Source organism: Delphinapterus leucas, chromosome 10 (assembly GCF_059928025.1).
Source record: "Delphinapterus leucas isolate spDelLeu-1000000601 "Yukka" chromosome 10, BTC_Dleu_Yukka2, whole genome shotgun sequence".
NCBI lineage: Eukaryota > Metazoa > Chordata > Mammalia > Artiodactyla > Monodontidae > Delphinapterus > Delphinapterus leucas.
Window position 1 is genome coordinate 91,884,438 of NC_143138.1, and position 13,938 is coordinate 91,898,375.

General features: G+C 41.0%; 1 protein-coding gene across 1 annotated transcript in view; it reads left to right on the forward strand.

Moving 5' to 3' along the window:
- Positions 1-13,938, forward strand: part of CNTN4 (contactin 4) — a 324,243-nt gene that overhangs the window by 164,579 nt on the left and 145,726 nt on the right. The window contains exon 8 of the mRNA XM_022572532.3: positions 1,936-2,065. Within this exon, the coding sequence (XP_022428240.2) occupies positions 1,936-2,065 (130 nt within the window). The remainder of the gene's footprint in view (positions 1-1,935; positions 2,066-13,938) is intronic.

Here is a 13,938-nt window from a genome sequence, read left to right on the forward strand (position 1 = left end):
GTGTATGCTAGACAAGAATGAGTGAGTAACACGTTTCAGCATCCAAATTCTCCCCTTCAGTGTGAGGAGACTAGTGGACGACATGGTCCAGTATGTTCACCAGCAAAATGCCCACTCTGCCTCAGACGTTTAGCAATGCCATATGCAAGCTCGAGACTAACATCTCTAATGCAACAGAAATGGAAGAAAAACTAAAAGTGATGAGTGAGGCGGGAGGCACCAGCCTATAGGCCCTGAAGCAGGCAGTAGGAGCTGAGAGCTCAGGTATAAAAAAATCCTCCTGAAGACAAGGGTACAATATCCTTGTAGCTAAGGCTTAAGTGCAAAAGCAAACAAACTGCTGCCTGGCTTAATAGGACTCTGTGACGTAAGAGAGGTAGAAGGTACAAGTTATGCCCCCTACTGGCCCTGGACGGGAGCTGCAGTAGTCCCAGCATCCTCCCAGATCAGGACCTGAGAGAAGCCATGAGTAGTTCTGCTTCTGGACCAGCGAGCCAGGGGTTCAGGTGGAGGCAACCACAAAACTGCTAAATAGAGGGGAAAATACAGACAAAAATAACTCCTTTTCAAAATAAGCCTGCACACCAATATCCCAAACCATATGCAAAAACACTTTTTGTAGAAAGATAACCAACCTGTAGAACAGTCTAAGACAGAAATCGGAATAAGTCTGTTAAGGATGCTCAAAGAGATAACTGAAGGTATAATGCCCATAAAAATAAGTGAAGGTGGGACCTTAGAATGAGGAACAATTGTGTCTAGTTTAATTTTCCTTATGTATTTTCCTACTGAAGTCAAATGTTCGCTGAAATTTGACATTTTCCTCAGGCCCCAAGTTGAGAGCCAGTTTTTTGTGCTCAGGTTTCCTCCCCCGTCAGCCCCCAGAGAAGAGCAGCTGCTCTGAGCGCTGGCCAGGACGTCAGTGTGGTGTGTGCAGCCTCCGAAACGGGCTGGTGTGATGAGCCTAGCCCACACCCTGGCACCCACACCTCTGCCTGTCACTGCTGGACTCTTTTTGGTCCCATGATTCTCTCAATTCTAAAAGCCAAACTCAAATCGCTAGAGTGTAAGTACCCAGGTAACTGGCATTTTCTTCCCTTTATTTAATGTGAGAGAACATGGATGCTTAGATTTGATCAAAGCCCAATACAGTGTCCACCCAACTAAATCACAACCCTGGGGCAAACAGAAAACCAGTATGTCTTTATATATTTTACTTTCTTAAATGGCAGGTCTTCTGGAGAAGAGGAGATCCTTTTGGGTACTTATAAAAATTGACCCCTCAAGTTATGTAGCCTCAGGCTGATGAATGAGGATGCTCTATTGTTCCATACACTAACTTTGCTTTCTTCAGATTGGCTACCAGCAGATGGTCCTAAGCTTAGATCGTGCCACCAATAGCAATTGAGTAAGGGAACATTAAATTACTAATACCTACTCTTTTTCTTAGTAAATTTCGGCTGATGTTACATATTTGTCTCTGCTTCATCCAAGAAGATTACAATCCTATTAACCTTCAGAGTGTTGCCTGATTATAATCTGAGTGTCTGAACTACTCTAAACGGTAAACTTACTTGTATTTCCCACTCCTCACCCACAGTTAGCACAAAGCCTTGGAGTAAAAAAAGCATTTTAAATTTCAAGTTCATCTATTTAGAGGGGATATTAATCTGAATGGTTTCACTGTTAAATCAATGAGAGCTCAAGAGAGTCCTACAATTTAAATTCCATTTACCAACTGATGTAAGGGTTGTTCCATTTAGCATCTGACCTGCCACAAATTTAGTTGACAGATAAATAGATCATGGTATGTAAATTGCTTATGTGATAGCTATTTTCTTCCCATTAAGCCCCTTTGATATAACATGCAGCAAAATTGCCTTAAGGTCTCAGTTGTAGAAGGTCATTGTTTTGTGTTCCTCTTTTCTTTCACAGGATAGAATTCATATCGAGCAAGGAACACTCAACATAACAATAGTGAACCTCTCAGATGCTGGCATGTATCAGTGTGTGGCAGAAAATAAACATGGAGTTATCTTTTCCAGCGCAGAGCTTAGTGTTATAGGTGAGTGTTTATACTGGAAAGAAAAAAGTAAAAACTCTTAGAATCACTAAACTACCATGTCCTCCGCCAAACATAAACGCTCAATCCAAGAAAAGGGGGTGAAGAAATCTTTAGACCAAAGATACCGCTTGAGAAACAAGGAATGCATTCTGCAAACAATAAGAGGAGACCACTTTCTAAATCAGCTTCTCCTGACGTTTACAATGGGTGACGCAGTTCCCTTGGCGCTCATTTTTATTCCTCTATCAACCCCTCTTCTAAATTGAGTGAAGTTTATGAAATGCTTTGGCATCTGTTGCTATCACTCTGATTGGGCTTGGAGAGAGGAAGAGCGGACTTGGTGTGGAAAGGTGTATTTGAACAGCCAGCAAAGTGCATCTTGTTCTTTCACCTCTGAATTTTCCAGGCTATGCCCTGGTGTTCTGCCCCTGCCCCTCCAGCTCCATTTTTCACCATGTGCCCCTTTCCTTCTGCTCTTCAGCAATGCTGAGCTTTCTGTGCTGCATGTTCACCACCCTCCCTTCCTCCACAGGCCACTTGGTCCACACTGTTTCCTCTGTCTAGAGTGCTTTTCTGTCCCCTCTTCATATATCATGCTACTGTTGCATTTTACATTTGCTTATGTGATTTTTCTGTCTTTTTCTCTAACTGCCCTATAGCTTCCCCATGATGTGATGGACCATATTTGGTTTAACTCATCATTTAATCCTCAGGACTTAGTACAATGTTGAAGCACAAAGTATGTGCTCAATAAATAATGAGTGAATAAATGTAAGGATGAACGACTGTACTAAGTGATGAAGGAGTAGAGAGAGTGTTAAAAAAATGAATTAATGAGTTAAGTAAATCATTGAAAACACAAGTTAAGTGATTTAACAAACCTATGGGCATTAAAAAAAACAAAACAAAACAAGGAAACAAGAGCTCCAGGCCATCAACTTGCATTTGTCTTGTAGAAAAATCTTGACTCTGACTTCAGAATTTATCTTAAATATCTAAGCAGCAGTTCTTCTTAGTGAGAACATAATAGAAAGATTATAAGTAAGAGAAAGGCAGCACACAAAGGGAGCTGATTCCATAAGCCCTGATAATTTTCCCAGATTCAGAGACCTGACTTGCCCTTCTGTAAAGCACTCCTTGGTGCCTGGACTGTAGATCTGACATGCATAAGTAGTTGCTGCCGAATTGAATGTCCTTCCACCCTCTGCAAGGTAAAAACGGATGGAAAAGCTTCCATAATTGTTGTTCTCGGGCTTCCCTGGTGGCGCAGTGGTTGAGAGTCCGCCTGCCGATGCAGGGGATACGGGTTCGTGCCCTGGTCTGGGAAGATCCCACATGCTGCGGAGTGGCTGGGCCCATGAGCCACGGCGGCTGGGCCCGTCAGCCATGGCCGCTGAGCCTGCGCGTCCGGAGCCTGTGCTCCGCAACGGGAGAGGCCACAACAGTGAGAGGCCCGCGTACCGCAAAAAAAAAAAAAAAGAAAAGAAATTACCCACCCCATAATTGTTGTTCTCACCAAATTCTTTACTTGAACCAACATCCCATCAAAGACAAGAATTTGTGAGCGTTCACAAGGCTGCAGTGTTTCTCAAAGAGGCCTGGGGGAATTCTTTTCTCCCGGAGTCATCATCACCTTGGCTTGGCCTGCTGTAAGGATGACCTAAACACATATATCTCCCACCCTATAAATATTGAGAACAATAATTCCAACTTCCTCCAGGACAAGTACAATGATCCCACCGTGGCCAAATGGGCTCAGATTATTGGTAGTTAGAGCCGATTCTTGTGGAGCGCAGTTCACGAAGGTAGATTGCTTCAGATGTTCTGCAGAAAGAAGTGTGTTCTCTATTAAACACTATGTCAGCTGGTTAGCAGAACAGCTAAAACTGAGGGTGTGTGGCCTAAGAAATGAATCACATAGTCCTGAAACCTTCTAAGTGAGTGCTGGCCAATTGCTAAGTCTGGGGACGCCGTGATAATTTTAAAAGATTTTGTAGGTCCCTTAGTTAAAATGAAAAAATTTGACAGTAACAGATGACTGGAAATCATGGGACATAGTCATGGGATAAAGATAGAGGATGACTAAAGTCCCAAAAGCAGAGCCAAAAGTGAGAAAGGCTGTTAAATGATTTTTATCAAGAACACGTACCCACAGCTGAACATAACAGTATGTAGAGATGTGTATGTGTGTATACATCCATCTCTATATATCCATATCTATATCTATCTCTATATATGTATGTTATGATTTACATTTATATATCCCAAGATCCTCACCAGCTCCTTTCCCTTCCCCCTTGCCAGGGTTCAAGGCCTGTGAGGTGGTAATCACTGCTTCAACTCTTACATTCAGGGGTTTATTTCAAATCATTTCCAGTTGGAGCTAATTCCAAATGAATTCTTGATCTGAGTCCTTTCTTAAGTCCCTTGAGATCAGCAAGCAAGATCAGTAAAGATAAGATAAAAATGCCTGAGAGGTTATTTAACGCCCGATTTCAACCTTGTTGAGTATGAGAAGGGTAAGGCATGTCAGTAAATGATACAGGCCAAGCAAGTGGTGAAAATAGTAAGTCTTCCAGAAATTCAGGAAAGAGTTTAGCTAATGGACTGGGCTAGTCAGGTGAGCTTTGAAAAATAATTTTTGTACAGGCAAAAAAAAAAAGAGAAGGACCAGGAATATTGCAGAATGGAGTGAAATGGCCTGAACAAAGGCTCAAAGTTATAAAACATCTGGATGGTTTCTTGCCCATAGAGAATCCTGAATGTTTTTCAGAATTTTTGATTCAAATACATAAAGCGTACAGGCAAACTTTAAACTTGAAAGAGAAAGAAGGAAAAATTAATTAACGGCCAATTTTAGAGGATCTTAAACAAGTTTAGAAGCTCCCTCTTTAATATCCCATTTTTCCTGTCCAAAAAAAAAAAAAAAAATCACGCTAGTATATTCCAAGTGACTTGAAGGGCAGTTAAGTGTTGAATGGGTGAATCCTAGAGTCCATCTGAAGTGAAGGAGGGAGAAGACATTTGACTATTTAAAAATAGACATAAATTAATATTGGTTAACTTGGGTAAGCTCTAATACGATTGTGTTTCACAAGTCACTTTGTTTCTTGTCGAATGGTAATAGTTTGACTCTTATGGATCAAATAACTGAGCAGTTATTACCTGTATTAGAATCTTAGAGAGGTTGAAATGAACAAAGAAACAAAATGAAAACAAGATACTTCAGTATGAGGAAAAAAAAATGGAGGTTGGTTCCAGCTATCGATCAAATTTCAGCATCCTCCAATGCTAGAGAGGAGATTCCCTTTCATGCTGGGTAATAGCCCTAAAGTCATGAATAAGAGATGGTTAGGAAGCATACATTTAAGAGGCTTTTCCCTTGGTCTTGTTTTATGTGTTCTGTCTGGGTATTTCATGTATATGTAACGTATCTATAATTAATGGATTGAAACTGCTAAATAATTAACCTAGGTGCTGGGTGATTTGCTCACCCGGTGGGTGAATGCCATAGAGAGGCTTTTACTTTGAGGTTAGTATATTAGAGTAGGCCTGGTTATGAGTACATCAAATAGAAATGTCCTTGTTTGTGACTGACCTATTGCAATTGATAGTTTATTATTCCTCAAGGCAACTGTTCCCAGACTTTTTCTCCTGTGTTAGCCTAGGTCATGGATGAGATTCACTCGTGTGACATATGCTCGTGGGCATCCCTGGGGTGCCACACAATTCCCTGGGTCATACCATCATCGCATCTCTCTCTCCACTTATGAAGGCATGTTGGAGCTAGAGTGAATAGACTCTTATAATCTTGAGGAAATTTGTGTCTTTTATAAAAATTATAATTAAAAAAAACAAACTAGGTATTTTATTGATTTAAAAGTAACTTTTCTAATGAAATATTTCTATTCATGTTTAATGTTTGTGTCCACTTAGGTAGATGATCATATTGGTTCTAGGGAATGCTGACTGAATTGCTAAACTTGAGATGTTCTGTACTGCTCCGACAGAATACTAATGTCACTCTGTATGTATCGTGTGGTAAAGAAAGAGGATGCCTAAGCCCTCAAAAGCAGAGGCAGGGATTCAGGTACCTATGAGTCACTGGAGGAGTGTCCTCTGGGAAAAACCTGGAAGAGAAAGCAAGCTAGGGAGGCGACGGAGGGCAGCTGAGCAGGGACATGGTCTCAGATGAAGTCTCGCCTATATCGCATCCTGGAGGGGGATGTCTAGAGTATAAACTGCATCTCAGAGCTATTCCCACCTTAGGCAAGGAGGCTGGCCTTTTAAAAGAAATCTCTGTATCAGTTATTCATTGGACTGCCCTTTAGGTGGTGGTAGCAATGGCAGGGCAGATGGAGCAAAACCTCCCAGTCAATTTTCCAGAGAAGGGGAGACAGCTGGAGATGTTAGACAACCAATGCTCGCAGCAGCTAGGGCCAGAAAAAAGAATCTGAGTGAGGGTACCAACAATTCTGTACAGAAGACAAGTGATTTGCTAGAGCAAGATGCTTGGGTACTGGGTCCAGTTTACTTGGGTCATAACCAGCAGTGTCACTAGAGTACCTTTGATTTTGAAATGGGTTGAGCTATCTCAAAGAGCAAGTGGGTGTCTTCACATTCAAGTGGTCTTGAATGTGACCTGACTTTGCCAAGACTGTGTAAGGGATAGAAGTAGCTTCACCCCGAGGAGTTTCCGTCTGATGGTTCAGGACCGTGGGGATTCTCCTGGCCCATGTGGTGGAGAACATCAGACCCTGGCAGGACATTCCAATGCCATTAAAGAACTGATGGTCCAATTAAAGTGAGGTGCAGGCTTGAGCAATTATCTGGTTAATTTGGCATTTGTCCAAATGATTGGCTCACAAATTAGAAAAACATTAAGGCTAAACTGAAAGTTATTTTACAGGGACTTCCACAACGGCTCATCTGCATCTGATTTCTCAACTGCCTCCTTGAGCCAGATTACAAAATAATCAAATGTGCTGATTTGCATCCAATGCTGAGTGGGATCAGCATCCAATGAGAGGACGGACGCCTTTCTTACCCAAATGTCATCTAGGCAGGAGCTTTGCATAATGCGTCCTGAAAAGGGGAAGCTATGCACTTGGATCTCAAATGCAAATTTGGTATCTTTTAACAAGTTGCTAAGCCTACATTTATTAGTAAAATGAGGGTGCTACTCCTCATTGCCAAAACTAAAAGAGATCACATGTGAAAACTTCTTGCAAATCTAAAAGTGTAGCGATATAGTAAGATGTGTTTTGTTTGTTTGTTGCTGTTTTTAACTAGGATCCATACCAAAAGCTTATAATGGAGACAGCTGCAAAATCACCAGAAAACCCCATGGCAGTGGTTCTCAAATTATGCTGCGTATGACAGTCATCTGGGGAGTTCTTTAAGAGCCCAATACTCTACCATACTCCCTACCAACTAATTCAATCCCTGGGCCTGGGACCCCGAGACCCTTTATTCCTTAAAGCCGCCCAGGTGTGATTCCAATGGACAGCACAGTTTGGGAACTTACTGCTGTAATCGATTAGATCAGAAGGTAATTAAGTTTTCCCATGGTATTGATTCTCAAACTTTACCACGCCATCAGAATCACTTGGAGGACTTGTTAAAACACAGATCGCTGAGCGTTACCTCCAGAGTTTTTTACGCAGTAGTTCTGGGGTGGTGCCTGAGGATGTGTATTTCTAACAAGTTCCCAGGTGATGCCGATGCTGCCGGTCCAACACTGCACTTGGGAAACCACGATCCTAAAATAGGAAATCTAGCCTGAACAGAGGGTTTTTTGTTGTTGTTGTCTGTTTGTTTAAGTTGAATATGGTCTACCTGGCAAACCTTCTGATTTAAATCAGGACTCTGAAACTGAAGTCCTTCTGCAGAAGAGAAATATCAAGCATCAGAGATTTCAACCATGTCTTAAATGCCCCATTTTACCAAGATGGTGAGTTAGAATTAGGCCCACAGAGTGACTTTGGCTGCCATGTGAGGATTATACTTAGATGTTCTTGGCGTCTCCCTTCGGTGGCTTAAAGCCAACTGAAGGGAGACTTTGAAATCTGAAGGATAAATATTGTGACAGTTCCTTATGTCATTTCCCCAAAAGAAATGCCTTCAGTGAGTTAGAGTTTAAAATATAACTCAGGAATGCTGCCCAAGGCATCACTGAGTCTTAATCCCATGTACTGTTGGCCCACTGTATCTGCAAATTCAGTGTTGTTGGATTCAACCAACTGTAGATTTCGGAAGCTATGGATACTGAGGGCCGGATGTACCTATCCTTCCACCGAAGTCTGAGTTTTCTGTAAAAGTGCTATGAAGGCATTATCCATTCCAAAGTCCTTAGTCCTTTACATAAAGGGGTTTCCAATAAATTGTTAAGGTGTAGAATCAGGAGGAAAGTTTGTCTTCTAAAAAATTATATGGTTTGATTTGGTTTGGTTTTTTGTTTTTGTTTGGTTTTTTATTAGTTAGAAAGAAATATATTCTTTTTCCCTCTGCCCATCACGTTGACTTGTCTGTTTTGGCCCCAGAGTAGCTCACTTTATTGTACTAAGTCTAGTAAGATAGTTTCCTACCTTTCCTATGTTTGACATCAGCCATATTTTGAATGTATTTAGCACTTTGGTCTTTTATCACTAGCCACTGCAAGTCTCTGCGAATTACTGATTAAATAAATAAATGAAATATTTTTTCTCTCCACTACTTTCTGGCAGCAAATTGATTCTCTTTTAGTAGCCTGACCCAGCGAGTGTTAGAATTGGTGTTCACAAAGATTTAGCAGTGAGTTTCCAACCTTGATGCATTTTTAAACTACTTGGGGGTCTTGTTAAATTCAGATTCTGATTTCAGATCTGGGGTGGGGGCCTAAGAGCCTGCATTTTTAACAAGCTCCCAGGTGATCACCAGTGCTTCTGCTCTGAGGATCACTGTTTTAGTGGCAAAAATAGTAAAATTTAAATTCTCAGGTCCCCTTTCATGGTGGGTAGAGTTGAGGAGGACCTCCAAGTGATTCTTATGATCAGTTAAATTTAGGTGCCCCATCTAAGATCTGCTCTATAGAACCCTTTGTTATCCAATCTTAAGCCATCCCAGCGGAGTAGCTAACTTGTAAAAGCAAGTAGGAGTTGGAGGGAGGAATAATGATTTGTTGGTATAACCACTCTACTTCCAATTAATCCATGCTTCCATGATTGAACCTAGTATTGACAAAAGCTCTATTACTCACGTGAGACGATTTCTTCTAGAAACAGAGCGTTTGTACCAACAACATTCCAGCTTTTTTTTTCCCAACATGAACAGACATTGGCTCTTCTAGGCTCCTGACGAAATTCATCTGTACTTAGTATGAGGCACATTGCTTTTAATAAAGCCTTTTGAATGTGGTTGAGAATAAGCATAGCGCAAAGGCAAAAAAAATTTTTAAAAAGCAACAAACAAAAAAACAAAGCCAAAAACTCCTTCAATTAAGTGCCTTATTGAAGCAACATGATAAGCAAGAGATCAGTCACTGCTGGGCTATATAAACATCGCTTGTCCACATTGCAGTATGTTTCTCTTGAGCCCCGCATGTCTAGGTCAGGGCACATGTAGCTGAAGCCCTTAAAACTGCTGTGTTATTGTCACTCACAAAGTGTCAGGATACAGATTCTTTAAACAGAGTGTACCAATCAAAGGAATTGGAAGGGAACTGAAGTTCCCATCTTCTCACCACTGGGTTGTCTGGGAGAACCCGGGAGGAAAGGGAAGACAGTCGTGTGTTGCCTCAGAGAAAGGCCCAAATCTGGGGAAAGCTGAACTCCCAGGGCCCACTTGCCCTGTACCCTTCTCCTAAATATGTGCTTTAGGGAAGCAGGGAAAGGATATTATGTGCCGGAGCTAGTTCATATTGGCAGGAGCTGAGTTGATGTATCCTTCTCAGTTCAGCGTTCAGTGACTTCTTGTTGGTAGCCTGAACTCGGCCCTAATGGGAGTATTTAGACCACAGAAATTGCCAAGCACCGAAAACCAAATTCTTTGGTGTTTTGTTTTGCTTGGAGAGCCAGTTGTTAAACATCTACCATCACACCAGTTCACATGGTGTGAGAATACAGCCAGCACTCTGCATCTGCCAGTTATGGGGAGCTGGCTGTATTCCTTGCACTATGCTATTCGAATGAGGGACTATAGTATCTGTGGATTTTGGTACCTTCAGGGTCCTGGAGCCAATCTCCCTGTGGATAGCAGATGCCAAGGGACAACCATATCAACAGCCCAGATTGTTTCTTGGGTAATTCTGCTTCATTTGACTGATGTCCAGAGAGGACAGAGTGTCCTGTACACAAGTCAGGAAGTTCAAGAAGCCATTTACAGCGCCACTTAGATAAAAGAAAGGGCTGTGATATCCAGCCAAAGCATCATGAGAAGGGAATTTCCTGTTTGGAACTTAATTCCTGAGTTTTCTCCTACAGCACACATTAATTCAGCACATACTGATCGAACATCTACCTCGTACCGAGGACTGTGCTAAGTCCAAGATCCATAATTCATAGTCTCTGCCTTCAAGGAACTGATGAGCTAATAATTGCTAATTGCAAGTACTACCGTTTCTTAACCACTGGAATTCCAGAATTCTCACAGTCTAATTACCCTCTTCTGTTAAGTCAACAAATAGAGGCTTCCCTGCTGGTGCAGTGGTTAAGAATCCGCCTGCCAATGCAGGGGACACAGGTTCATGGCCTGGTCTGGGAGGATCCCACATGCTGCGGAGCAACTAAGCCCGCGCACCACAACTACTGAGCCCGCGCGCCTAGAGCCTGTGCTCCGCAACAAGAGAAGCCACCGCAATGAGAAGCCTGCGCACCACAATGAAGAGTAGCCCCTGCTCACCGCAACTGGAGAAAAAAGCCCGTGCGCGGCAACAGACCCAACACAGCCAAAAATTTTTTTTTTTAAATAAATAAAATTCAACAGATATTTCGATCTCATGACAAAGTTACTCATAATCAAATGTGGCATTGTACTGCCATACACTACTTGTTTAACCAAGGACACAAATATGTGTGAGTGTTTAGGACATTGTGCCAAGTGTAATGGAATGTCACTAACTTGGACTGATATAGCAAGGTCAAGTGCTTCCAGATATTTAAAAACACATACTGTCTTAAGATCGTCATACAGATAGGGTAGCTCAAGGGAGGTTAATAGGGGTTTAGCAGCTAAAGCTTTTAAAACATGTAAGAATGATTTTCAATCAACATGTTAATTATTGTATAAGAAATGACGTTCTAAAATGGCTTTCAAATCTTTTTCTTTGAATAAGAAAGATTCCACCTATGTCTACACAATTAATTTTTGGCTTTCAAACCTTTATAAAAAGAAAAAAGGGCTAATCTGCATCCTACTTGTTGACAGAGAAAGTGTTGAAAGATCCTGAAATGGTTCCTGTGCTTAAAAGCATTTGTCAGTTATCACAGTGCCTGAAATGCCAACAGTAAAGATGAATTTCTCGTCCATACCAGGATGGGTAAGATATAAGATATGACTACTCAGCAATAGAAAGGAACTCACCTAGCAACCTGGGTGGATCTCAAGAGCATTATGCTGACTGAAAAAAAGAAATCCCATAAGATCATATAATGTATGATTTTATATATATATATATATATATATACTCAAAACTATAGAGTTGCAGAACAGATTGGTAGATTCTAGGCATAGGGAGGACAGACAGGAGGGTGTTGGATGTGCCTCTAAAAGGGTAGCCTGAGAGAGATCTTTGTGGTGATGGAAGCGTTCTGTATCTTTATTTCAGTGAAAGGTACAAACATCGAAGTATTTCATAAAATAACATAGAACTCTACACCCTGTGCCCATGATCAGTTTTCTTGTTTTGATGTTGTGCTATGCTCACGTAAGCTGTAACCACTGAGAGAAACTCAGTAAAGGATACACAGGACCTCTCTCTACTATCTTTGCAACTTCCTATGAATCTATAATTATTTCAAAATAAAAAGTTTTTTTTTTCTGTTTTCAAACAAAGCTATATTTCTTTAAGCTTTTCAGCTTAAAATGCTCTAAAAATGGTGGTGGTGATAGTAGTAATAGCAGAGGGGAAGAGTTGGTATAAAGGACTTACTCTGGGAAAATATTGAACTAAGTACTTTATGTACAATACATGTATTTTATTTAATCTGCAAAGCAACCTTGTGACTGTAAATGTTATTTGTTTGGTTTTATAATAACTTTCCCGAAAGAGCAGGAGCCCATAAACAAGAGGTACCATGGTAGGAGGAGCCCTAGGGAAACGGGACGTTCAGTGAATGAGACCAAAACCAGCAGGGCAGATTGTCAGAGACTGAGAAGGAACACATTATGTTGATGTTAGAACAGAAAACTCTTACTTCAGCATTTCTTGACAGTCTTGTGAATATCATCCCAAGTCAGGGAGGCTGATTTTGCATCAGCCGTTCTGAAATGATGGATCCAGAAAGAAGAATATTTCCAGTATAGCCAGCTTTCTAGTTACCTACCCAGCAACCAGGAGAGGTTTGGGGTTTTAGTATCTGATACCAGCACTGTCTCTTCCGTGGTGGAAATACTTGAATGAATATATGTACTCTGGGTTTATTTTTATGGAGTGATGAGGTAATAAAGATAATAAATAAAAGTTAAAATAATATGAAATTCTGAACTTCTAAAAGAGCCATCCTTAATAGTCTCCATCAACTGGCAGTGTTCCCAGTGTTGTGTCTACAGACTATGATAGAAAAGGCACACGTAATTATCCTTTCCCCTTCAATAATAGAGTAACACATCACACCCATCTATTTCCCAGATGGGACTGCCACTGCACATCCCATTAAGGAGTTATCATTCTTACTCTCTCTCTTGAGAAATGATCCTAAGGCACAACTTCAGTTTTCAAGGGTTCTGTTGGCCACTTAAAATACCCTTGACATGTGACCAAGAGCCATTTAATTAAGTAAAAACAAACAGTTGAGAATTGCATAGAAGGCTTCTCTCAGCCGGATGATGCTTCTCCTAGGTAATGTAATGTTAATGAATTAAAGATCATTGATAAATAATAAAAAGTTGATTTCCCACAGGGAAGAGGTGGCTTATTCCAACACTGGGTGAGCAGTGCCCCCTAGTCATCCATGTAAAAAATATTGTCCTCGAAGTGTATTAGATTTAGCAAAAGAGGATCTCCCAGGATTGGTGCTACTCTCAGACTCAAGTGGGTAATTGGACAATTGGTTTTATCTTTTCTGAACTACTAGGAACCCACTGAAATCTCACCTTCAAAGTGCACTCACTTTCTCCAGTGCCAGCAAAGGTTGGATTCTAACAGTGCCCTATTGGGACCTTACCATTAACTTATAAAACCTGATTCTCTGTGAATGTCAAATTAACAGAGTCCTTTTACTTTGCCTTCGAGCCTCTCCTCTCCTGATTACTAACTCTCCTGGTTAGTAATCCGAATAAATACAAGGTACAGACATGAAAGAGCGTCATCCCACAAGCTTTGGGGTATCTCGAGTGTGAAAGATGGTCACAAAATGGCAGAGTATTAAGACACCATTGATGGATCAAGTACTCAGAAACAGATGAAGGTCTGACAATTTTGCCCTAGGAAGCATTGCAGCTTATGGTGGCAACTGATAGACTTGCAGAGTTTGGTAACACTAGAAATAAATTAAGCAAACGAAGTAGACAAAGAGAAAACATTTGAATTTATAATTCCATTTTTATTAGTGAAAGACATTCAAAGGCAGTCTTATCTCTAGGATATCCAAAAGATAATATGCACATACATCGAACAGTACAAATTCTTTTGACACTGGAATGTGTGTTTTCTGCCTTCTGTGTGGCTGATATCATGC